A 27,314-nucleotide genomic window follows, 5' to 3' on the forward strand; every position below is an offset into this window, starting at 1 on the left:
ACATCCCTTAGAGCATGCTGGGTCTCTTTCTTGGCCTGTAGAATGAGGGTTTGAGGCTAGGTGAATTCTGAGTTCCTTTCCAGGAAGAAACTGCTCTGGTTACTCTTTTCAGAGCTAAAATTAGATGCTTGTGCATTAAATCTTCTAACACATCTACAAATCTCACAGAGTCGAGTCTAGGGCAGTTCTACCAGAATTTTCTTGTAGAGGTTTAGTTCATTAAGAATAGTTTTTTTTGTTTGGTTTTTTTTTAAGGCACGGCTTTTGGAGGAGGAACTAAGTTCAATAATAAAATCTAGATTACTATTGAAACTCTTCAAGACATAAATATAAAATTCAGTGACTTTCAGGTAGTGATCACACCCAGAGAAGCAGCCCAAAGAATATTACCTGTACCTCAGAAGCCTCCTGTGCCCACTTGTATTTATTAAACCCTCTCCCTCCCTACTTCCAATGGTAACCACGCTCCTGACTTCTTACTCTAGTCATCAGTTTTGCCAGCTTCTGCTCCTCACATAAATAGAATCATGTAATATGCATTCTTTTATGTCTGGCTTCTTTATTGAATATTGTGTTTCTGAGATTCATCAATATTGTTGTGTGTAGTTGTACGAGACACTTGAATTTTTCTCCAGAGAGACATTGCTACATCTTTGCACAATTATATTAACATTCTCATCTGAGTGACTCATTTGGGAGGGTCAGCAATATGCCATTATGAACAGAGAGAGGATAAAGTGCTGAAGAGGAGGTATAAATGAGAGGCCTTTTATAATTTATTCATGTATTATATCATTAATACAATTGATTTTAAGAAGGTAAACCATCTTTGTAAGGAGAATTCATCTTATGGTCTAAGAAAAGACTCATCCCCTTGATACTGGTAATGGTTATTAAATGACAAGATTCTTCGATTTCCCACTTACATTGCCCACTTTTCCTAGAGACTGAGAAATCATGATTCTTCCCTGTCTTTCTATGCCCTCATTCCCCAACCCCTGTACTATCCTACTCTGCACATACTAGGTGCAAAACAGATATTTGTTGATTGATATGAAGGGTACAGTTAGCATTTATGGTGCATTCACAGAGCCAGTCGTGGTGTGAGGATCTTTTGTTTATTTACCACTGCAACACTATTAGGCTGGTGCTGTTACCACAATTTGCTAAAATGGGGAATCTTGGCCATGGAAAGAACTGGTCCACAGTCACTCAGACATTGTGGATGTGTGTGCTAGCTATTGGGCTAGCAGAAGCTGCAGTGGTAACTGTTTGTGGGTACCCTGGGCTCTGGAATCATGAGCTGGTCTGTCCTAGCCACTGCCCCTGTGGCCATGATGGGGGAGTCTGCTCTGTGGGCTCTCACTGCCCCCTGCTTGTCCCTGGGCCTGTGGATGGGCTGTGATTTTTCTGCCTGGCTTCTTCCATGATCAGCATCCCCTGCCAGCCTCTCCTGCTGGTGCAGACTGCCCTTTCTGGAGTTCTGTTGGCCAACTCTTCCACCATGGGAGGACAGACAAGTCTTAGCATTTACCATTCTCCCCGCATGCTGAGTTCCCCCCAGCCCTTGCGCCACCTCCATCACGTGCATTTCTTCTAGTTACCTCCTCCTCAGCCCTCACATCTCATCTGGTATATATTGGCCCTCAATAAATATTTGTTGAAAAAGCAATTGGCAGGCAACTATAAATAAGAGACATTCTGCGGGGAGTGGGGATCAGAGGGACTATGGTGATGGTGCACGGGTGACTTGGTGCTGGGATTTCTATGGGGACTACACCCGAGAGGAGAGAGCAAACGTACAAAAATGAACAGTGATGCAAAATATATATAAATAAATAAATTATATTAAAAATAGATATTTGTTGAATGAATACATGAATGGTAAATGGTGCTTATAATTTCAATACTGATATAAACTTTGCTTTATATAAAATGTTGACTCCACCCTCCTGACTTTTGAAAATTCAAGCGGCAGTAATAATATGTAATAAAGAGGAAATGCAATGTACCCATCATTTACAGTATAGGACATAAATGGGGTTAGGATTTATGTTTATAGGATTCTGTGAGCCTTTCTGGTTCTTGGCATAGTCTTTACCCGGCCACTATGGAGAGTAATAATTGTACATGTGTTTTGTGTTTTTAATGCCCTCTCTTGATATTTGCATGTGTTGACATTTTCCATAAATCCACATGAACTACCTTACTTAGCAATTTTAATATAATATACTATCCCATTGGTGGTCCTCCCATAATAAATACTGCTTTTTTGTAGCCCATGTCCAGGAGCATTGCAGATTCTCAGGGATCAGAGGAATTTAACGGAAGCAGAATTGCAGGTTGCTTTGGTTGAGAAGTGGTTGACTTTTTGGGAGTTGCTGTGTCTTGATTAGGGCAAGTGGCGATGATCTGTTTTCTCCTTGTTTCATTCCAGGATGTTTTTCTCTGGCGGGCAGTGTGGCCATGCTGGCAGACCTGAAGAAATTTTTCTGACATTCAAGATATTCCTTGTCATTATTTGTCTTCACGTTGTTCTGGTTACATCCCTGGAAGGTAAATTACCTGTTGTCCTTTGTTTTTATTCTCTCTCCCCTGTGTTTATTTAGATTTTTTTTTCCTATGGTGATACATACAACATAAAACTTACCATTTAAACCATTTTTAAGCAAACTGGCATTAAATATATTCACTGGCATTACATATATTCACAATTTTATACAACCATTACTTATCCATTTCCAGAACATTTGCATCATCTCAAATTAAAGGTCTATAACCATTAAACCATTACTCCCCTTTCACCCCTTTGCCCAGTCCCTGGAAACCACTTTCTACTTTCTGTCACTGTGAATTTGCCCATTCTGTGTTCCTCATATAAGTGTATTCACACAATATTTGTCCTTTCACGACTGGTTCATTTCACTTAATGTAAGGTTTTCAAGGCTCATCCATGTTGTAGCTTGTGTCACATTTTTCATTCCTTTTTAAGGCCAATACTTCACTGTATATTTGTACCACATAATGTTTATCTGTTTATCATTGATGGACATTTGGGTTTTTTCCACCTCTTTGCTATTGTAAATAATGTTTCTATGAACATTGGTGTACAAGTATCTGCTTGAATCCCTGCTTTAAATTCTTTGGGCATATAACTAGGAGTGGAATTGCTGGGTCATCTGGTAATTCTTTGTTTAACTTTTTGAAGACATGCCAAACTATGCGCCACATGGCTGCACCATTTTCCATTCCTAACAGCAAGGCACAAGGATTCCAGTTTTTCTCCATCCTCACTGATGCTTGTTATTTTCTATTGTTTTGATAAGAGGCGTGAAATGATATTTCATTGTGGTTTTAATTTGTATTTCCTTAATGATTAGTGATGTTGATCATCTTTTCAGATGTCTATTAGCTCTCCAATTATCTTCTTTAAAGAAATGTCTATTCAACACTTTGGCTCACTTTTGAATTGGGTTGGTTGGGGTTTTTCTGTTGTTGAGTTTTAGTAGTCCTTTATACATTCTAGAAATTAATCCTTTATTAGCTATATGATTTGCAAATAACTTTCTCCCATCCTGTGGCATGTTTTTTCACTCTTAATAAAATGTTCCTTGATAAACAAAGGTTTTTGCTTTTGATGAAGTCTAATTTTTATTTTGTTGCCTATATGCCATCATGTCCAAGAAATCTTTGCCAAACTTTATGCCATGAAGATTTTACCTTGTGGTTTCTTCTAAGAATTTTATAGTTTTAGTTCTTACATACAGATCTTTTGGTCCATTTTGAGTTCATTTTTGTATGTAGTGCAAGGTAAGAGCCCAACTTCATTCATTTGCATATGGACATCCAGTTTTCCCAGCACCGTTTGTTGAAGACTGTCCTTTCTCCATTGAATGATCTTGCCACCTTTGTCAAAAGGCAATTGACCATATATATGAGGGCCTATTTCTCATGTTTACTAGTTTTTAAAAGTATCTACTTGAAGGCACTTCTGCATGGAAATTAAGGGAGCTAAAGAATCAACCAAATGAAGCAGCATGGTTTTCAGAAAAGAAGATACTTAGAAGCTTATAAGACAAGGAGAAAAGGTACCCCAGGAGGACAGTAAAAAGGCCCGCAGTCCTGGGGCTACACTACCTGTGGGTGCAACCACCTGTGGATATAACTGCCCAAAGAATACAGTCCTATGCAAATGTAAGTAATCCTCATTGGGACTATTATTTATGACAAGGACACAGAGGGAAATAGCTTTCTTATTCAGAAGAGGGTGGCACAACAAGAGATGAGCATATATTCACTATCAGCAAACAACATAAAGAAACACAACACATGCACACAACTCTTCTCCCCTGCCATGCCTTTCACACACACAAAGTGGAAAACTTTCCAAGAGGCTAAAACACAATGACAGTCCCTCAGAACTGTAGGTACTCAGGCATATTGTCAAGAAGTGAGGCTACTTTACCAAAAGACCTAAGAACTAAATCCTTACATGCTTTACATGCATTTACTCTCTAGCTTCTCAGCCAAATCTATGAAGGGAAGAGCCTAGTCTTAGCCCCATTTTCTAGATCAAAAAGCTCACGCTCAAAGATGTCTTGCTTAAGATTATTAGCCCCTAAGAAGTGACTGAGTTGAGCTGTGAAACCAGTTCTGAATTGTGTGCCCACCAAACCATAGTTCTCAAACTTGAGCATTCATCAGAATCCACTGGAGAGCTTGTTAAAACACAGATTGCTGGGCCTTCCTCAGAGTTTTTCATTTAGTAGGTCTAGCGCAGGACCTGAGAATTTACATTTTTAACAAGCACCCTGGTTGACATTGATGCAGCTAGTTCAGAGAATACTTTGAGAACTACTGGCTACACAACTCCAAAAGACATAGTGGGGAAAGAAAACTTCTCCAGATATATATCATGGGATACAAATTCTGTGTAAACTGTGCTCACACACATCATCTCCTTGGGGTATTAAAACATCACTGTGGGATTGCAGGGCAAAAATCAAATGCCCCTACTTTGCTGATGAGTAAATGTTCCCAAGGATGTTATTGGTTAGGAAGTGGCAGAACCCAGCTAGATACTAGATTTTCAGTCTCACGTTTTGGCGCTTTTTCCACCACAGGGATAGATGAGGCAGGAAAGTGGAACACAAGAGGGGAAAAAATCATCAAAATGAAAGCTGCTTGGTAGAAATAAGTCTTTTTGAAAAACTGTATTTTGAAATGATGAAAGCAGGGGCAGGTGAACAGGACTGTGGACGGCTGAAACAAACCTGAGTAGGGAAAACCCGAGCAGTTGCTTACGGTCGCTGAATGTATTTCTTGCTCTGATTCTGCGATGGATTTATTCTTTAAGCAGTGGATCTCAAAGTAGCATCAGCGTTACCTGGGAGCTTATTAGAAGTGCAGAGTCTAAGGCCCACCCTACACCTGCTGAATGGGAGACTCTGAGGGTAGGACCCAAGGGGTCTGTGGTTTCATCAGCCCTCCAGGTGAGATTAATACATGCCCAATTGTAGAACCACTGTCTTAAAGAATAGGGCTAAAATATTAATGCTGGGAGCATGATATGGTAGAACAGTGGGATGAGCTAGGGTAAGAGCCCTCCCCATGTCTGACAGCTGGTATTTGGGTGATCTTCATTTGCCACTACCTTCATTCCCCACTATCTGAAAACAGAGCATTCCTATTTGGTAGGTTATTTTTTTTGTGTCTGGGAATGCTGTTGCCATTTATTTATATGGAATGATTTTTGAGCATTCCCAGATCCAAAAATAACCTATGATGAAATCATACCAAATAAGAACATGCTACTTTCAGAAGGCAGGGAAAACCAGTAATGAGTTCCCTGGTAGGCTCTTGAAGACTTGACATATATTAAAAAAAAAAAAAAAAAACAAAAACCCTCCATGAAGCAAAGGTTTTTCTCTTTTCCCTACCTTTATCAACACACAACTGACATATAACATTGTGTTATGCAAAGGTTTTTCTGAATGAAGTGTTAAGGGACTCTGGAAGGGGCTAAATAGGAGTTCATTACTGTCTTTCAGAACTTAGAGTATTCATGTTGTTTAATAATCATTTTGCTAGCATTTACCATGTACCAGCCACTGTTTTGAAAAGGCTAACTCACTTAAAGTTCACTCAATAACCCGTTGAAATAGGCATTATTATCAGCTCCATTTTACAGACGAGGAAAATGAGGTACAAAGAAGGCAAGCAGCTTGCCCTCGGTTAAGCATTTCTGCTGCAGAGCTGCAATTCAAGCTCAGGCCATTGGACTCCAAAGTCTGGATGTCTGACCACCACTACGTTATCCTGTCTTTTGTCATCTTAACCTCTCTGCTGTGCTACACTCAGTTGCTTGGTGGTTGTCCACCTGTAGATTGAAAATAAAGGTGGAATCCGTTACTGTGAGAATCATTGAATCGGTTGAATAGGATCCTCCAGATGATTCCTAAGCGCCATGTCCCTAAACAGCTTTGGACTGAAGCAGGCACTCCAGTTCAGGTCAGCTTAGGTCTGGTCTTCAATAAAGGCCAAGGCGACTGACCTACTTGTACATGGCTAATCAATTGTGTGGTGATGAGTGCCTGGTATGTGGCCAGCATTGCTGGCTGCTGAAAGAATATCATCTCTCCAGAGAATTTTCACTACAGTTGGAGGGACATGACTTGACACATGAGAACAATACAAACGAAAACTAAGTCCTCAAGGGCTCTAACATGTGGCCTGTGGCCAAATCTGTGGATTAGTCTGGTTAAATGTTAAGCCACCTGTAGCAGATGCTATTGGTGCCCTACCCTGTCCCCTTGGCTCACTCTAGAGGTCACCTGCAGACACAGTGTATGCTGATGGTGCCAACGTCTCCCTGACTAAGAATGACCTGTGCCTAGGGGAATATGCTTGCTCTGTGCATGGGACAAGTCAGAAATGCTAGGGAGTTAACACCCTCAAATAACGAGGGATGGGAATCGGTGTTTTACATAAATCAGCTTCTTCATCTCTTGGTGGGACGGTGCTGAGGTGTGTTCTGTTGCCCAGTTGCATTGTGCTCCAGCTGCCCATAATAATAGCCATCTCATTAATGTACCCATTATTGACATTACTCTCTTCCCTATCTTCCTCCCTACTCACTCTGCTTCCTGGGTTCATTCCCATTGGGAAACACACTCATGTTCCAAGGGTCTTCCAAACATCACTACCTCTATAAAACCTGCCCTGACCTCTTCAGAATTCAATTTTTCTCTTCATTGTTTCTTTTTCTCCTATCTTTTATACTTGCCACTTTGTATCATCATGTTCATTTATGTATTTCCTTTGCATCATGAGTCATTTCAGTGCATTAACAGGGCTGGGTGAGAAGAGAGACTGAAGGGTCAGCGAGGTAAAAGGGAAGCTAATGTGAGGAAGTGAGTACTGAGGGCCTGCTTTGGCCAGGTCCTTCTAGGTGTTTTATGTATACTATCTCATGTAATCCTCACAAAAACTCTTCACAGTAGGTATTTTTAGTCTCAGTTTGCAGATGAAGAAATTGAGCGTCAAAGAGATTAAGTCACTTGCTGGGAATCACATAGCTCAGAGCATTCCCCACTGAGTCTGTAGCTATACTGTGCACACTCGACCAGCCTGCCCAGCAAGTGGCTAAAGACTGAATGAACGAGTCACAAAAGCTCAGGCAGAAGATGGAGGGGCCTGGGATAAGCCATCGGAGAGCAGCCATCCCCCAGCTATGGGGGATCTGGACTGCAAACGCAGTAGATTCACCCTGGAAGCCTGACAGATGATTCAATATCTCTTGACAGCAAGGAGAGGCAGGTCTGACACTCTCTTGTTAGACACAGCGGCCAATAGAGAGAATCCTTAGACCTTAACACTTGTGTAATTTGGTGATGTCTGACAGAGTTATTGGTTTACCAGAAGCTCAAATGAGCTTTGGCAGGTAATTGTACTTGTCCCTAGCCTCCCGGGCTGTGCCAATGTCTTTTTTCTTTTCTTTCCTTTTTGTCTTCGAAGGAGGTCTTCTTTTAGGTAACAACTATTCTATTTTCCAGAGATGACATAATAGTGGAAGATGGTTATAATTTCATTCTTGCAGAATTGTCTTCCCCATTTGGAAACAATTACACATGTGAGCCAGTTTGATGATCTCATGAGCTATAATCCCCTACTTACTCTCTCTGGGCTGGGTCTAGATCTTTCTGTGCTGCAGGCATTTCCAATGATATAGTCCTCTATAGGACTCCCCTGCTCCAGGGCCTTACTGTCTTGTTTCCTCTTACTCTTGTGCTTTGCCCACCCAATGTTCCAAGAGAACATACAGTGGAAATGGAATTGATGTGAGTGCATTGTCACTTCAAGGAAATATGAGAAGTGCATTGATCTTGGCAGGTTTCCTCTTCATAAGGTCACAGTGCTGGAAAAACCAGCAATATTAACTAAGGATGCCATCACACTAATGTCTGGTGACCATGTTAGCCTTTAACATTATTGTCTAATTTGACCTATATCCTTCCCTTTGCTTTCTCTTTAGCAATGCACACGGCATAAAGCAAAAGTTACTCTTTTGTTATTATAGTGTTTAGTTTAGCATAAACTTTTGTTAGTTTAAAGAGGAGAAAATGAAAAAAATAAAATATGCAATGATCTTGCTTTGGTAAATTAGAATTGTTTATAATTATCTGATTAGTTGAATGAAAAAGACTTGAACACAGAGCTGTGTTGTGCTTCAACTATCTAGACATTCTTACCTAGCTCCTAATACATAAAATATGATTTGTCATTAGACTATTGGCTTCACAGTAAAGTCTCACAAATACTGGGTTGTGGTGAACAGGCAGAAGGGAGATATGTTTGAATTAGTGAAGAATCTTCAGTTATAGCGTATTTTCAAAGTAGGATTTTTAAACTTTCAAGTGAATTGCATAATATCTCTAGAATGTAAAGTCTATTTGAGGCCCCTGGTTTTGTTTTGTTTTTTTTTTTTTCATTCCCTGCTGTAACCCCAGTGCCTGCCATACAGTGGGACTTCAAAAATTGGGGTAATTAGTAAACTTTGAGCAAATCCCTTCATGTTTTTGAGTTTGCTTTTTCACTTTTAGACCTAAGAGCTTGGGCTAGTTTAGTATCTTTTTTTTTCCCTACTATCACCTACTTTGCAATTCTTCCAGTGAACTCCAAGTCCTGAAAGATACTATCCTATCTTTCAAGTGACTTAAGTAAATTTTTCTGCATTTTTGTGTTGAGCAAAGACTTATATAACTATATCCAATTGTTTGACTCGGTAGTGAAAAATCAGTACTGATAGATAACTCCAAACAAATAAAACATGACACCAATTTCCTCACATAGCTGACTGTGGGGGGTAAACAATTTTTGAATAGTGAAAATATAATCTAAATGACTACCTTTGCAAATTTTCTAGATTTATAGTGTTGGTCTAGGGCATCTTCAAGTCTCCTTCACCTCGAAATGTATTTCTATGAACTTTAATTTCTTGATGTGTAATGCAAAGAGATGGCACCCCATACTCCTTCGAGGAGATGCCTTCCTTCCTGTGATCCTAAGCTGTGGAAACTTGAATTAGATGAACCCAGTGTTGTAAGAGATGTTCACAGTAAGCAAGCATTGGAATAGATAAGAATGTTTTAGAGTAAGAATGGAAATCACATACATTCAAATCTTGGAAAGAAACCATCTTCATGATTTTTTAAGTGTTCGTGTACAAATTACCTGTACAGTATTTTTGACATTAAGAAAAAAGGGCCCAGTTATTACATAAAGGTAAACTTTATCCAAGAATCATGTAGTCTGAATTAATAATAATTATAACTTATTGTTGGAACAGATACTTAATAAATGTAATATAATTTCATTCAAAGTCATCACCCCCATTTTATAGATACAGAAATACACGCAGAGAAATGTTAGAAACTTACTGAAGACAGAACTAGTTGAACCCAAATCACTCTCCCTCAATATCCCAGTCTGTTAATCACATAAATCTTGGCTAAGAAGGCACATTCATTCATCCATTGGAAATAAATGGGTGCAGGCATTTTATTCACATGGAGCAGATCACAATACTATAATCTTACCAAATCAGAGTTTGCTCATTAAAAGTGAGGAATCCCAGACCAAACTTTCAAAGCTCAAGACAAGCGAAAGACAATATAAGGAGAGGGCATTAGAACAGTAGTCACCAACATACAAAGGTCTAGGGGCCTGCTAAGGAACTTCTACCCAGAAATGCTACAGAAAAGGTTACAGTCTAAATGGCTTCAACATAGAGGCAACTCAAAAATATGACTCTTCCAACTAAAAAGGATACAGAAGGAATAGGCATAATTCCAACCTTTCTTAGTGGCTCTTACTATTATGTAGCTGTTTACAGAAATGGTTTATCACATGGAAGTCCCACTCTTGAGTGTCCTGGAAAAACCATGATATGGATGTTTGTTGGGAGCAAAGATTGGGCGGTGAGTCATAAAAAAGGACGGATGCGTATTGGGTATCAAAGAGGCAAGGATTACTCCTCTTCTGATTCATATTGCTTTCCTGACTTTTGATCTTATCATTTTTATGACAAAGAACAAGAGAAAATGTTCTTCCTCTCCTCCCCCCTCTCTCATTCTCATTCGCTCTCTCTCCTGTTTGCCTGCTGGATGGATGTTGCACTCCAGAGCAAACTTACACTGTTCAAATTGAAGATGGCAGTGCCTCTGTCAACCTGGGTCTCTCTCCACCCCACCTTCTCTCTACTCTAGACTGCAGATGAACTTTGTTCATGGAAAATAAACTTCTGAATTTTAAGCCCCTGAGAGAACTTAGGGTTTATTGTAGCAACTTGCCCCACCTTAACTAATACATCTGATTATGACTGTTCTCACCAGGGTTGTTGCTACATTTCATTGCCATTGGAACATGGGGTAGGGTATGCAGCCCTTCTTTCTTAAGAGCATGTAAGAACCCAGGTTCATACGATTAAAGAAAACTAGGGAGTATACTATAGTCATTACTGGCCATACCTCCTCAGAATTATATGCAGATTAAATGAGTTAATGTAAAACAGATATGTGTGATACAGTTTAAAAATTCAGTGTAAAAAATCAGTAAATACTAGCCATTATCACTGTAGGCAGTGTGGTATAGTAGATGTTTTTGTGGTAATGGAGGTGTTCTATATCTGTGCTGCTCAGTATGGATGACTGAGGAAAAGAATTTTTAATTTTATTAAAATTTAATTAAATCTATTAGCCACATGTGGCTAGTGAGTATTAACTATAGAACAGTGCAGCTATAGACCATTTAATCTAAATAATTTAGAATTTTACTATTTTCTACTGTGTAAGTCAGAGTTCAATCACCAAAGGAGAAGCACTAGGGATGCGTGCACAAATACACACACACACACACTCAGGAATTTGTTACAGGGATTTAACCTTATATAACCATGAGAGCTGGCTAAGCAGTTTCTACCAAGCTGTGGCCTACATATCTGATGCTAGAACTTAATGTCTATGTTGGTCAGGCAGTAGGGAAAAAAGGATGGGTCTAAGATAAGGGAGAGCAAGAACAGCTGGAACCCATGAACATGAGTTATAACCACAAACCAGACTGAAACCCATGTCATTTCTTGTTCCTTATGACCTTGGCGGCATGAATGTCCTGCAGTAGCCAACCTTGAAGCACAAGATTAAAAGCACACCTGGCCTAGGAGTCAGAGAAGCTGGAGGATCCAGGGAGAGGGGGAGCAATTATGGGCTGGCAGCTCCCTCATTTTAGGGGAGTGAGGCAACAGATAATTGCCAACATGTGTGAGCCACAAAATGGCTGCCACTCCAGCTCTGCCCATATCTCCCACAAGATGCTCTCAAGTCCCGCACTAACCAGAAATATATAGAGAATTCTGGGAAACAGTTTGTTTATTTTCAAAGATTTATTTATTTATGCGTACAAGAGCTGGGGGTGAGAGGATTCACCAGAGACAGAGCGGGGAACAGAACAGGCAGACTGACTGAAATACACTGCTGAGAGGAGCAGCGGGCGAATCAGGAGAGGTCTGCTGTGCCATATGGGCTGCTCCCTGGCCAGCCGGGGATCGAACTCATGCTGCAGAGGCTGCATATTGCTTCATAGTGCTGTGCTTATTAACCCCTTGCGCCACCAGGGAGGCCCAGGGAAATGTAGTTTAGCCTAGTCATGATGCTACATTACAAAGCCACCACATATACTATAAAAGCTAATGAGCTCAATGTTCATATCTAAACAATATCTGTTCATATCTAAATAAAACATGATGCTAAGATCTCCCTAGCGTCTAGTTGTGTTCTGCATCTTGCTCAAGGATATTCTGAAGAGCCTTACAACCAGCTAACATTATCTTTCAGTGGTAAGATCATGAGTTTTTTAGTTTTTCTTTACATTTTTCTGTGGTTTAGAATTTTCTCCACATAAACCCGCAATATTATTATAATCAGAAAATGAATTAATGTTAATTTTTCAAAGCCTAAGACCCCTAGTGCCTTCCATTACAAGACAACCTTATAACAAGATTAGCCGTGCCTTCCCCTCCCTCCTTGAAGCTTTGCCGGGTCTTGACTTTGTATAAGAACTTATGAAACATAAGTTATGTCCTTGAATGTCCTGAAAACCTTTGATTTCTGCCTTCTCACATCTTCCCAAAGTGACCCTGAAGATATTTTGAAAATCAGAAGCAAATAATATAAAGAGAAAAACTAAACGGAAGTCTTGCTCAATAGAAAGGAGAAATCTCTTTTAGATGCGATGCTTGGAAAATGAGAGCGTCACTGTATTAAATACTGACGCGAGCAGTATTTGCTATTCTCAGCACTGAAGTATGTGTGGTTATAAATACCTTCATCTCTATTTTCTAGGTGGGAAATTGAGGTGCAGAGGGGTTAAGAGATTTGTTTAAAGTCACACAGTTAACAAGTGGTAGGTTTGGACCTTGGCTTCCTGGGTTCTCTCTGCCACACTTGAAGAATTCAGGGCAGTGTCACAGGGACTCCTGGGATCTGGTGGGTTAACTGCTGGCTGGCTGACTTCCGTATCTCTTTGGGAGGAAAAGGAGATAACCCCAAGTATGTATGCATTCTCTAAGGGGGCAATCCATGGAAGTGAAAATTGGTTCTTTTTAAAAAAAAAAAAAAAAAGATTTATTTATTTATTTATTTATTTATTTATTTATTTATACAAGCACTGGGCACAGTCAGAAGCGCGGGAGGGTGAGAGAATTCACCAGAGGCTGAGGGGAGCAGCGGGCGCAGCAGGAGAGGTCTGTGCGCCATGTGGGACCCTTGCCCGGTGGCTGGGGATCGAACCGGTGCTGCAGAGGCTACGGGTAGCTTCGCAGCCCAGCGCTCAACTGCTGCGCCACCGGGGAGGTCCAAAAATTGGTTCTTGAGGGGACAAAAAACGCTCTATGTTTTACACAAGGCTGGGAATAGAATGAGGCAAGTGAGGGGTCCAGGGCACAAAATGTTTGGAGATACCCACTCCGGGGGCTCTGTGTGTGTACATACAGCATAAATACACACACCCATAAATAATATACACACCCATTAGATGCCAAGGGGTGCTGTGAATAAGAGGATGGAGAGGGTCTGTCCAAAGGGGGATGTTGTAGTTTTAAGTAGGGTGGTCTGGATCCCCGCTTCGACAAGGTAACATCTGAGCAAAATTAGAAGGAAGTGCCAGGGCAAACCAAGGGAGACTCTGGTGAACAAGCGTCCCAGGTAGAGGGAGCAGCAAGTGCAAAGACCCGGCCCATGTCTTGGAGTGAGCCGTGAAAGCAGGCAGGCCAGTGACACTGAGTGTGGGGAGAGCAGGAGTAAGAGGGTTGGCTGTTCCTCGGGAATTTGCGGAGATTCCATGAAGCAGCAGAGGTGTGAGCCAGTGGAAGTGTTCTGCGACCGTCTGCCTCCCTCCCTCCCCGAGGCCTAAGTACTAAGCAACACTGACATATCGGACTGGAATAGCTCCAGAAGCTACCAGCCTTCCGAAGGACAGTGAACACAAATGGAGGCCAGCATTTTAAAGTGAAGAGCACATCAAGATACTCCATTTTCTGCGCTGGCGTTGAGCAGCAGCTTAGTTACTGTCTGTCTGTCTAACTTCAGGGATACTGAGAAAGGGCGTTGATGCCCCAATATCCCCACTCTCAGGAAGAATTTATTTTAAGGCTCTCATCCTTCCTAAAGAGCACATTGCTCCTGTTGGAGCGGGACCGATCGCCAGAGAGAGGTCAGAGTGGCTTTTTGCTTTTTTTGACCACAGTGCCAGATGAGAAGCAAACTACTGTAGTGGGGCTGGAAAGCTAGGCTCAGCTCCTCATTCTGCCCTTTTATTAGTTATTTTGGCCAAGTGACTTGACTTCCCTGTGCCTCAGTATCTTCCTTTGTAAAATGGGAATAACTTGCCTTGTATGGCTGTTATGAGGAATAAATGAATTTATATTTATAATGTGTCTGGTCACAGTAATGCTACATTAATGCTTAATCTAAAATAGAATCCCTTTTGCGGGGCCTCCCTGGTGGCACAAGGGTTTAAGCACCACACTATGAAGCAATCCAAAGCCTCTGAAGCACGAGTTCAATCCCCGGCCTCCCGGCAGGCCAGTGAGCAAACCACATGGTGCAGCAGACCTCTCCTGTCTCACCCGCTGCTCCCCTCAGCAGTGTGTTTCAGTCAGTCTGCCTGTTCTGTTCCCCACTCTGCCTCTGGTGAATCTTCTCACCCCCTACCCCCGCATCTCTGGCCTGTACCCCAGCTCTTGTATGCATAAATAAATAAATCTTAAAAAAAAAAAAAAAGAATCCCTTTTGGGACTCTTCTCAGAAAAAAACCAAATGCTTATGAATATATTAGTAGATACAAATTTGTATTCTATTTCGGGGAATTTAGATACTCTGAAGAACACATCCTACACCCTTCTGGGAGGGGTGGGTCATAAAACTCTGAGAGAACCGGGACTAGTTCTTGAAGGAGAAAGGATTAAGGACTTGGGTGGTGGTACCATCTGAGGGTAGGAAAAGAGCAAGAACCAGTGGTTGGGGGGCCAAGAATACATTTTCTTCTCATTTAGGCTGAGGCTTACCTAGAATTGCCAGTTGTTTGCCCTTTGGGAAGTTCCATCAGCTAGGAGGTGAAGTTTTCTTTAATGATACCATTATTAATCGCTTAATAGAAACGTTATGTCAGAGTACTTATTAAGCAGTGTGACGTGAGATGGCCACAGCTCAAGTAAACACATTTCAGCTGTGCCAGAGTAGAAATGTTTTCATTCATTTTGTTGGTTACATAGTAAAATCTGAAAATACAGTTCTTGGAAGAGTATTTGTTGTCCCAAGGCCCGAAGAGCCAATATAACAACAAAACAATACTGTTTGGGATTCCCATATAAGAGTGCCGAGGCGTGGCACCCTTGTTTTGAATCATCTCTCTATGGACAGTAATTCAATCCAGAGGAGGACTGCCACCAGATTACAAATTTCAGTTGGGTCTAAAATATTTGTAGAAGGGGGGCCAGTCATTGCTTTTAGACCCACTCCTAGAAGATTAAGCCTTTATCTTTCCCATCCAACTTGGGGGTGAATGTGTTAGAAGTAAATACTCATTAGTATTCCCACAGTCACGATTTTCAGACAACCAACCTTCTCACATTTTAGTTATTACATGCCCCACCACGTCAAATAGCAGGGAGAAAAATGAAAACTTCAGAAATGCCCAGACATGACCTCGTATGACTTGGTACAGGTAGTTTATTTGGGAGGTGATCCCAGGAATCAGGAGTGAGGGAGCAAGGAAGGGCATTAGGAAGAGAGGAAAAGTCAATAAAGGGTATGTTATTAAGGTCACTGCTGTAGGCAGTGAGGATTCATGATTGCTGAATTTTATGTTGCTTGTGATATGTATTTGAATTGCCATTTTTTTTTAATTTTTTTTTTTATAGAGGCATGTTTATTTATTTATTTGTTTGTTTGTTTGTTTTGTTTATACATGCACTGGGTACAGTCAGAAGCACGGGAGGGTGAGAGAATTCACCAGAGCCAGAGCAGAGAACAGAGCAGGCAGAAGGACCGAAGTACACTGCTGAGGGGAGCAGCGGGTGGCAGGAGAGGTCTGCGCACCATGTGGGACCCTCCTCCGGTGGCCGGGGAGCAGCCGGGGATTGAACCGGTGCCGCTGAGGCTGCGGGCAGCTTCGCAACCCAGCGCTCAACCGCTGCGCCACCAGGGAGGCCCTGAATTGCCATTTTAGCAGATATTTGTAAGATCTGTTAAGTAACTGTCTGCTGTGATTGGCAGTGATAACTATTACTCCAGCTTTCAGATTTTATATTAAAGCTGTCCAAGAACTATTCTCAAGTCTTTCCTTCATGGATTTCATTGATGTGTTCCCTATCTTACTTCTGCTCTGCTTTGTATCACAGAAACCCAGAGTTAGTATCAGCAATAGAGCTGAGTTATAAACCAAAGTCTCACTCTCTAGCCACTACCTCCCCCCTACCTCCCCCCTCCATAGCCAGTAGGCCATCCTGTGCATTTTTCTCACTGTAACATGCTTCTGTTAGGAAGATTTAAAGAGAGATGATTGACCCCTTGCAATGTTTGTGTTAAATTCCTGCTCTTGAACAATCTGTCATAGATTCCTGATTAAACCCTGACTGATAGAGAGTGCTTAATGATGTCATCAGCCAATCCAAAAATATTTTTGAATACCTACCAGGTATACAAAGCAGTGGACTAGATTCCTAGAGGATAATAAAACATCAAATAGTTTAGGATCTAGTTGGGAAAATAAGACATACAGTGGAAAAGTTAAATCACACTGCACAACAATATATGTCCAAACATCGAGTGGTTAGTCAATGAATACTTTCAGATACAAAAAGAATAGAGCGATCTTCATCAGTTGCTTACAACCACGGCATGCTTTTGAGGGCCAGAGAGCTGATGTAAAGGTGTTATTTTCTAAAACTTCCAGTATTGAATAGGTGAAGATTTGGAATTTTATTTAAGACCTCCTGATTTTTATGTTAGTAATGCAAACTTTTGGAAACTTCAGTGTAATTTCCACTATGTGGGGACGATAGAACTTGTTTGGGAGCTGAATTGGGATTGTTCGCCAATGGTGTGCATTTAGTGGATGACTTACTGCATTGGATAAAAAGGTGGATGCAAATGGCATTATGATCCCCTAAAATGAGAAGGTCCTGGGGTTCTAGTCTTTCACTCATGGATGAGGTAATCAAAGTCTGGGCTTAGAAGGGAGCAGAGAGCATTGGGGAAAAGGGTCAGATGAGAGAGATATTAGGAGATACTAAGAATACACTACATTTACATACTAGTTTATGGTCTACAGAGTTTGTCATTGGAAGTACTATAGAATAAAAACTCACAGGGTAGGTTTTGATGTCAGACAGCCTGGGTTCAAATTGCAGCTCCATAATGAATTGCCAGTGAGGCCCTGAACAAGTCACTAAACTCTGCCCAGCTTTCACAAGGACTAAAAAGGATAGGTGCTAAATTAATTCACATATCTCATGGAGTTGTTGGCTGACTAGATAATAATATGTGCTGGAAGCCCTTAGTGAGGTTTAAGCCTGGCTCACAAGAAGCATCAACCTTTACTATTACTCTTATTGCACATACATCATCTCTCTTTAAATCTTCCCAACAGATGCACGTTACAGTGAGAAAAATGCACAGGATGGCCTACTGGCTATGGAGGGGGAAGGTGAGGAATGGGAGGAGTCATGAGCAGTGGCCAGAGAGTGAGACTTTGGTTTATAACTCAGCTCTATTGCTGATACTAACTCTGGGTTTCTGGGCCCTTCACTTAACTCCTGTGGCATTTTTCCTCATAAAGAGTAGTTGCTTGCAACTCATACTCTCCGTAATTAAAAACTGAATTTCTGAGTATAGTAGATCGAATAATGGCTCCCCCCAAATATCCATGACCTAATATCTGGAATCTGTAAATGTTACCTTACTTGGCAAAAATACAGGAGTGATTAAAGTTAAGAACTATGAGATAGGGAGATTATTATGAAGTACCTAGATGGACCCAGTCTAATCATCTGAGTTATTTAAAAAAAGTAGAAGAGGAAGACAGAACAGTGAGTCATAGGGGTGCCGCATCAGAAGGATTCCCCAACCCAATCCCATCCCACTGTTGCTGGCTTTGGAGATGGAAGAAAGGGGTGTGAGTCAGGAAATGTGGGTGGCTTCTATAGAAGAATTTGGGAACAGCCCTCAATCTACAGCCAGCAACAAAATGAGGACCTCCATCCTACAACCGCAAGGAACTGAATTCTGCCAATAACCCAAATAAGCAGGATACACATTCTCCCTTAGGAGCCTCCAGAAAGGAATGCAGCCTGTCAACACCTTGAATTTAGTCTGATGAGACCTGTACTGCACTTCGACAGACAGAACTCTAACATAACAAAGTTGTGTTGTCTTAAACCACTAAGTTGACGATAATTTGTTACAGCAGCGACAGGAAACTAACACACTGAAGTTTCCAGCTTAAATTATTGTCTCGTGTTACCAGCAATACTACTGGATTCGAGAACTGAGCAGGTGTGGAAATAATGTGGGGTGGTGAAGGATGAGTCCTTGGATATATGGAATTGAAGAAGCAATGACAGGGGCATTCACACAGCTGTGGTCAAATCACACTTAGCCATGTGGAGTTTGGGAGGGGGTAGCAATAACTCTGAAAGAAAGTGCCAGGGAGGTGACGTGGAGAAAGTCTCCATTGAGGGGGCCAGTTTCTTGAGTTTCTAGTTCCTCTGTTTGGCTTCCATTCTGGGAATATGCATGCCAAACTTCTGCTCACCCTAATTGGAATATATGGACTTTGTTTTAAAAAAATATCACTAGGGAGTCATACTGAGTAAATTTTATAGACAGAACACAATAATTTTATTTATTGACTTAAATCAAGACTTCAACAAATGAATAATGCTTTAAAATGTGTTCTTTGTAGGTTTCCAAAGGAAAATCTGAAAAATTTAAATGTTTTTCCTTTCTTTGTTTATGAATCTTTTTAACAATGGAAATGTTTTGTCTCCTAAGAGTGGCATGGAGCTCAAATAGATGACTCACTGGAAATGACGACCACCTCTTTGATTATAGCAAATGGGAAGCGAGTTAGGAGAGTACCCAAGAGCAACAGAGGTTGACACTCAGGAAAATGTAAGGTCTATGGGGACGATTCTATGGTGGACCAGGAGGAAAGAGTGGAGCATCATAATGAGAGACAGAAAATGTGAAAATGTGAATAAATTGTTAGTCACTGAGCAATTGGATCCTTAGAAGAAAAAAAATGGCAGAAGAAAAAAAGTGGACAATAACAATTAAAAAATTTTTTTAATTGATTCACTCCCTTCATCTCTATAGATAACTTCTAGGAGCCCTGTAGGCTCCATGATGGAAGAGGCCAGATCTGCCTATGGGCTGGTCTAGTCTATACCTTGATCAACATTTTGATCAAGTTTTACCTCTTGATTATGAGTCCATGCCTATCAAGCCTCTTTACCAGAGATGGCCGATCAGTTTTGTGGGTTTCCCAGGAAACTTCCTTCTCTGCTGTGGCTCTCCTATCACCTCTGACACCTGAGAAAGGGGTGAAACTCAAATCATCCCCCATCTCTGTGCCTATACCGCTCTGCTCAAAGGATTTAGCAGTAGAGAAGATTGGAACTATTGGTCAGCCACCAGGAAAAGTTGTAAAGAAAGCAATAGTAGCCTCTGTTGTCCTCAACATCACTCTCCATCCTTCTTCCCTGGTACTAGACTCTTTCTCAGTGCCTTCATGCAGTTCCTTGCCCTTGCCACACTTCACCCCCCTCCACCTCATCTGCCAACACTGATAACTGTCATTCTTGAAGCAACCCATGTTGAATGTTGATTCTTCCCAGAGCTTTTCCACATGGCCTAGCAATGGTAGTTCTTTGTTACATGAGCAGAGGAATTCAGCCAATTAGAATTAATTCATACCAAGGTGTGAATGACTGGTTGCCTTTTAGCAGTCCCAGGAGTATTCTAAAAATTAAACTCCTATCGACTCAACAGACGCTTTGGTGAAATATTAAAATAGCAAGAGGGATATATTGAAGGACAAAGAATGAGGAAGAAGGCAATGCAATTAAATTAGCGCATCAATACACTAACCACTCTGCATACATTCACCCCCTTGGCTACAGGGTAACTAAGAACTGAAGCACTCTCATTCAGTCCTGCTTTTAAACAGAATTGTGTTTTAATTATCCCTGAAAATAATCACTACCCTACCACCATTTCAGGAAAATAGACTCCTGGAAGATCCCAGGTACGTTTCTCTGTGCAATTGTAGTTTCCAGACATACTTATTCTTCCCTTCTAATTGTGCCTCCGGAAACCACTGTGGAAATAACCACTTCTTTGTAACTAAAAAATAAATAAAAATTTATAAGATAACATCGTTTGGGTAAATAATATTCTCATGTACTGCAAAATAGTAGTTGGTTCAACTTTTCTGTAGGGCATTTTGGCAATCAAAATTCATGCAATTTCTAAAAGAAAAAGTCATGAATGTATGCAAAAATTTAGTCAAAAGAATTTAGCACAGTGCTGTTTGTAACTGTGAAAAACTGTGCACACCAAAATATTCATCAAAAGGAAATTCTGTTATAGAAATGAATGGTACATCCAATCAATGAAATGCTATGCAGTCATCATAAATGGTGTTATGGAAAATTGTTTACTGCTACAGAGCAATGCTCAGAATATACTGTCATGAGAAAATCAGGTTAGAGATAGATTATGTGATATAATTCTTTTTATCATGCATGTAAATACATATACACCTATCTGTATAAATATACAGATATACAAATACAAATAGAGAAAAGAATATATGCCAAAATGTTAATGTTGTTTATCTCTGGATGGTGAAACTATAGATGGTTTTTATTTTCTTCTTTTTGTTTATCTGTAATATCTAAAGTTTCTCCAGTAAGCATGTTTTTTTGTGTGTGCGTGTGTGTGTTTTTTTTGTTTGTTTGTTTTTTTGTGGGACCCTCGCCGGCAGCTGGGGAACGAACCGGCTCTACAGAGGCTGCGGGCAGCCTCGCAGCCCAGCGCTCAACCACTGCACCACCAGGGGAGGCCCAAGTGTGTTTTATTTTTCATGGAGAAAATAATAGAATTGTTTTTAAGGAATCTGAGCAGCTTCCAAAAAATAAATAACACAGTAGTTCTTGTAGTTTATACCCCCAAAGGCATCTGATCTAGTTTAACTCATAAGAAAGAAGTAGCTTACTAGGTATAAAATCTGCTCACAGGTATAAAAGAAATCACAGTTATTGGAAGTTTAATTTATGCAGATGTATACCTTTACTTTTATGAATTGTAATGAATATTAGCCAACAACTAAAGTTTTTAGTCATCATTTTTAAAATGTACTAAAAAATTATGTAACAAAATATATAGAACACCGTCAGCAGTTGAAAACTGGAAGAATTACTTCACCAGAGACGTCTTTGTAGAGAATTGTGAAGTACTAACGAGGCTGCTGGAAATCACAGACTAATATACTGCCCTCTTTTGGTAGTTATTTGCAATGGATCTTACATTCTCTCCCAAGAAAGATGTTAATCTACAAATTCTTGCATAAACTAATTTAAAAACACCTTTTTTCTTCGACAGAGGATGCTGATAATTCCAGTGTGTTACCACCATCTGGTAAGATTGCTATTTCATGACTTTGGGGAATATCTAGAAAACATTCTAAAAGTTCTGTAATAAATGCATGTCATGCTAAATGTGACAGGTAGTCAAATACAACAAAACTGTTTTCTTTCATGAAGCTTAATTAAATTGTTATTCAACCTACACCTGAAAAATCAGTAGCAAACAGACAAGAGGACAGGCATAGTGATCCTCCCACATTGCTGGACAAAGTAAACTTTCAGTGCATATTAACTATCACTGTTGTGAGTTATTAAGTAATGGGGCACAGAGTCAAACCCAGGACGGCACGTCTCCAAAGCCCAAGCTCTTTTTACTGTTCCACTTTGCTCCCCACCCCAGTTAAGCTTCTATGGTAAAATGAACCACTGTATTTTTCTCCTGGTGTAGTAGCTTTCACCAGACTTGATCGTGGTGATGTCTTTTGCAAAATCCTGTTTGCGTGGAATGGGAACTAGTTCACTTATAGCCTGGGTTCTGGGCGTGCTGGGTAGCGGGGGTAGCTGCGCTAACTGGGAGGCAAGAGACAGACACTGGGAGCAAGGGACAGACAGGCAGCTGTGCCCATTGGCCTCTTGTTTGGATGGTTATGATTTACCAACATTCAGAAGAATTCAGGCTCATTAACTAAAAACCAGCGTTGACCAATCGGTTTGTTCTGCCCCGTGAGCACAGGATTCCATAGCCCTGCACTGAATCTTGGTGCTCAGGAACTATCTTCTCAAGAAATTGCCTTGGTAATTAAAAACAAAAAAAGTAGTAAATGACAAAGTGTGGAAGCAATAATGTAGGACAGACTGGGTGTGTGTGTTTCAGCCAACGCATGAGCAGTTTAAAACACACAGGCGAGCCAAGCGCCTTGACACACCCAAATGTCCTTACAGGCTGAATACCAGGCCCCCTACTGCACAACTTGTTTTAGTTGTAAAATGTTTGTGTTTACTTTTCCTCTGTTTATGTGGAGGTTAAGCCATTGGATCTTTTTAATGTTTAAACATGCAAAATGTGTGTAGTTGACCTCAGCGTAAGTGGAGTTTTTCCATGGGAAATTTATAGTTTAATTGATTGTCTAACAGCAACCAAATTTTAAATTCACTTACAGGAAACTGTGTTAGGTAGTACAGAATTGAATGGTAGCACTGTTTTTTGTTTTTGTTTTTTCTAAATCTTAAATTCACCATGGGAGGAGACACCAGCTATCATTATAGCAGAATGAAACTCATGTGCCAATATGTCTCATAATTGTAGTTTGACAAATTATTTAAAGTATAAAATGCTCTGCAGAACTCTCTGGCTGAAAAATTTTGAAAGTGGTATGTTTCACATGTTGGCGTGGTTCAGCCTATTTCCATAATACTCCATAGGCAGGAACAGGCTTTGTGATCATGAGCCTCAGGCTCTTCATCTGTCAAAAGATAGGTGCACTCATTTTGTCTCTTGGGTTCTCTCTCTATAATTCTCCAATTAAGTTATACTCACTGGGTGAATCTGAGAGCTGCAGATTTTACTAGATATTAGTCTGATAGCATGTTTTCTACTTCTTTCATAATTGTATCTCAAAAGTTCTAACTCCTTCCTTAAAATTTAATAAAAAAATTGATTCAAAGAATTAACTTGAAAATTTTGTTTTTTTTTTTCCCCTCCTGCAGCTGAATCATCATCTTTTGTTGGTTTTGTTCCCTACTCCAATGGTACTCCAGGCAAGATTTTGAAAAAATTTAAACCTAGATTTATTTCAATTTGTTAAGTTTTTGATTTAATTATACTGTACCTTTGTATTGTTTTTTCCCTCGGGACAAAAGAGGTTGAAACTACAAGCCTCAATGGTAAGGATTTTTCTGAAGCAAGTGAAAACTGTTAGCCCTTAATATGAACATAAGGATAATGAATTGAGTTGAAGGTTTCTGTATTCAAATAACCAAAAAACCCACCACCAACAAAAAGCCACCACACACACAAACAACTGCCCTCCCTAGAGAGTGATTTAAGCTTTCTGATTGAATGACAACATCCTAATTATCACAGAAGAAGACAACCCTCCACCACTGTAACTGGTTCTTGTAAAAGAAAAGAATTACCAGTCACATTTTGGGTATCCTGTTACCCTTGCTTTCTAACACAATGCCAAAACAAAAAATTTAAATGACAGATTGTTTAAATGTGAAAAGCACGTCCAGTGATTTTAATATGATCTGGCATGGATTCACAGGCACACAGTGTTCAAGCGCCACCTTTTTACAGATGATTTTTTCAATTTCTAAATAGTATGAAGTGAAAAAGAAACTGCTTCTTCATCATGCTAGGGAAAAGGGCAAAGAACTGGGCTATATTCAGGGAAGCAGGCAGAACACACTCTGTTCCCTCCCCTCTGGGTAGACAGCCTTCCAGCTTGCTGCAGTCAGAACCCAACACTTCACAATCCCTTTGCTAAAATAAAATCTCACCATGCGGTTGGCGGTTAAGTTGCTAAACAATTGTAGAGGCAGTTCACACTGATCAAAACTAGTTTAAATTCATTTTTGGTCCAATGCGAAGGGCCAAACATTATCATTCTTATGTGCAATTACTTTTTATAGTGAAAGAACATTTTCAAAATAGTTTTGGCAGTAGATTTTGGACACCATTTTATGGGTTTTTTTTTTAAAGTGTGATAATATAATACAGGCCCTTTTTTATACCTAAAATCTCCTCCAGAATAATAAATTCAAAAATGATTTTCACTTAAAGAAATACCAATTGGATAGATTTTAAAGTGAACCTTTAAAATGAGATTTTTCCTAGAAGTTACTTGAATATAATATTCAAGAACTCCAAATTTAAACTAGCATGCCTTAAAGATTGCTTTGTAAGAGTGTACCATTAGGTAAAACTGTATAACACATTTACAGGACTATAAAAGTTAGTATTAACTGTGGAAATATCAAAGTGCTTAGGTACTATCATTATAATACTGAAAAAAGGGGACAAAATATTTTACAACATAGATGACTTTATTTAAATCTAATAATTATAGGAGCGTTGCTATTTTTTAAACACATAACTTGTGGTTATGTTATGTATTTAAATCTTTCCTGTCCTGTGTCCAGGAAACACATTTTGAATGAATAAATACTTGTTCAGAGTTGGAGAATAGTGGTGAGGGGGTGGGCAGGAAAAACATTGACTAGTGTCAGTTGGATTTTGCAAAATTCTCTTAACTTCTCTAGGATTTTGGGAAAAGTGAAATGTTTAAGGAACCTAGGAAGAAAGACATATTGTTAACCATGCCAATAGTTAGGCGGCTAATATTTGTTATTTTATTTCAGATGCTACTTCTAGTGTATTATCTACTTTAAACAAAACAGGTAATATTAAGTTATTTCTACATATAATTGTTTGTCTTCGTGGCTTCTTGAGTTTCTCATTTGTGTTGTCTACTGGGTTAGGCAAGGTTATCTCCTTGTCTGCTTCCCGTGCCTTTAGCTTGATTTATTGCCTATTTTACTTTGACGTTGAAACATTATTGTGGTGTCACTACACTCTTGAAATTCCAAACTGTTATGCTCATGCTTCTTTTAAATTAATATTTTTTATTATAATAGTAATACATGTTAGCTCAAAAAAATGAATATAAAAAAATTCACAAAGAAGAAAATAGAAATCATCTTTAAAGTTACTTCTCTAAGACTGCTATTGTTAATCATTTGGTATATTTCCAATCAGTATCATATATATCATATATATATATATATAAAACACATATGTATATATAATAAAATAGTCAGATTTTCATATCTTGCCCTTTTACTTCATATTAAATTGTCAGTATTTTCAGTGTCATTTACTATTATTGACATAATAATATTCCATTGTGTACCATATATTGAACATTAAAGCAGTTTCTACTTTTCTAATAGGAATTGTTGCAGTGAATATTCTTATGCCAATATCTTTGCATTCCTCCCTGATTTCTATAGGATGCACTCAAAGGCCTGGACTTAGTGGGGCGGCATTATGAATATGTTAAGGTCCTTGATACCTACTTCCCAACAGTTCTAGAAAGGTTGTACCCAGCAACATTCCTGCCAGGGTAGATGAGAATGTCTGTCATTGTACCTTTGTTGAAAGCTGCTACATCATATATTATGAAATCTTTTAATGCTATTTTGCATTCTTGATTATTAGTGATGTTGAACATTTTCCCCTAAAAGCTCTTTTGTTATTAGAATCAGAAGTTCATTTCACAGTTTGCTCTGGAACAGAAAGTGTCAGGGCAATCAATACATAAAGGATTCTTAACGATAATGCAAAATGCTATCAGCCTCTGTAATTACCACCAGTCATTATCCATGGGTTAGTCGCATGTTGAAACAGAAACTCATAAATAAAATATACAGTGGAACTGTCAGTATATGTCATCATTCTTAATTTTTCCTCCAAGATCTAAGTTTTGTGTTTTCTCCAGAATTTGTCCATTTACCCCAAGAGACAAAGCTTCTTTACAAATCTATACCCCGAACACAGCCTCTCTTCTAATTGGCCATCTTTATAGCAATGATTTCTGAACCTTATTCTCCATTATCTGAGAAATGAACCATGGACTCTGTCCCCAAAGTGTGTTGGGAATATATTTCTAAGGTTGCATCTTCAGAGTGTGTTAATAGTTGCCTGTGAGTCATTGACTTTGAACAGCTCTCTCCTGGTTCTTCTGTGAGCTTATTGTATGACTATACTTTGATAGTCTCAACCTCTCTAAGAATAATTTTATCTCTCAGTACAATGGGGATAATATTGTATTAATTCCTAAAAAAACAGTAACAGGACACTTTCTTGATTGTAGAGGAATAATACTTTAGATCCTGAGATTACTGTATCCATTAATTTTTATTCTGAATCATCTGCTCTTTACAACCTATTATTACCAGAAGGTCCTGATAGTGACTTAATTCTATATACCTGAAGTGTAAGTCCACATTCACTTGTCCCACGAGCAGTGGGATCTGTGATGCTTTTGGTCTGAGTAAACATGGGAATCCAACTCCCAGACCCACCCAACGCCAGTGTTATATGATAAGCTTATGTGATTCCTATTTAATCTGCTGCTGAGATGACCAATAGTGTCTTAAAGGTATCAACAGTATGATTTTTCTTGCACTTCACTAAAATGATACTCATGGCAAATTGTTTATTAAAAACAAGCAACAATTCTGCTCTAATATTTAAATTGCTTCTTTGCAGAAAAAACTAAAATCACTATAGTAAAAACCTTCAATGCATCAGGTATGACTTATTATCAATATCAAGATTTTCTTTTTATAACTAAAGTTAAACAAATGGCTGGTGTTTATGTTTTCTCTCTTTGTTCTACTTTTTAAAAATAAAATCTGTTCTTAATGAATAGATGTTTATGCACTGGGTACCTAAAGTTGTACTAAGTGTTTAGGGCTCTGTAATACTGATCAGACAAAACGCCCACCCTCAAGAATCCTCTAGTCTATAGGGAGAGACAAGATACACAAGCGGATAACTAACATGAACATGGACGCAGATAAAGGCAATGGTTGCACAAAAGAT

At 39.5% G+C, this 27,314-nt stretch overlaps 1 protein-coding gene and 1 long non-coding RNA gene across 2 annotated transcripts in view; one reads left to right on the forward strand and one right to left on the reverse strand.

Moving 5' to 3' along the window:
• Positions 1 to 27,314, reverse strand: part of LOC119246294 (uncharacterized) — a 175,937-nt gene that overhangs the window by 111,084 nt on the left and 37,539 nt on the right. The window lies entirely within an intron of this gene.
• ADGRG2 (adhesion G protein-coupled receptor G2) overlaps positions 1 to 27,314 on the forward strand; it is a 107,945-nt gene that overhangs the window by 46,809 nt on the left and 33,822 nt on the right. The window contains 6 exon segments of the mRNA XM_037512638.2: positions 2,438 to 2,556; positions 21,720 to 21,755; positions 23,411 to 23,452; positions 23,564 to 23,587; positions 25,067 to 25,105; positions 26,979 to 27,020. Of these exon segments, the coding sequence (XP_037368535.1) occupies positions 2,439 to 2,556; positions 21,720 to 21,755; positions 23,411 to 23,452; positions 23,564 to 23,587; positions 25,067 to 25,105; positions 26,979 to 27,020 (301 nt within the window). The 5' untranslated portion in view covers position 2,438.

The sequence above is a fragment of the Talpa occidentalis genome, unplaced genomic scaffold (assembly GCF_014898055.3).
Source record: "Talpa occidentalis isolate TD23 unplaced genomic scaffold, MPIMG_talOcc4v2.1 talOcc4.15, whole genome shotgun sequence".
Lineage (NCBI taxonomy): Eukaryota > Metazoa > Chordata > Mammalia > Eulipotyphla > Talpidae > Talpa > Talpa occidentalis.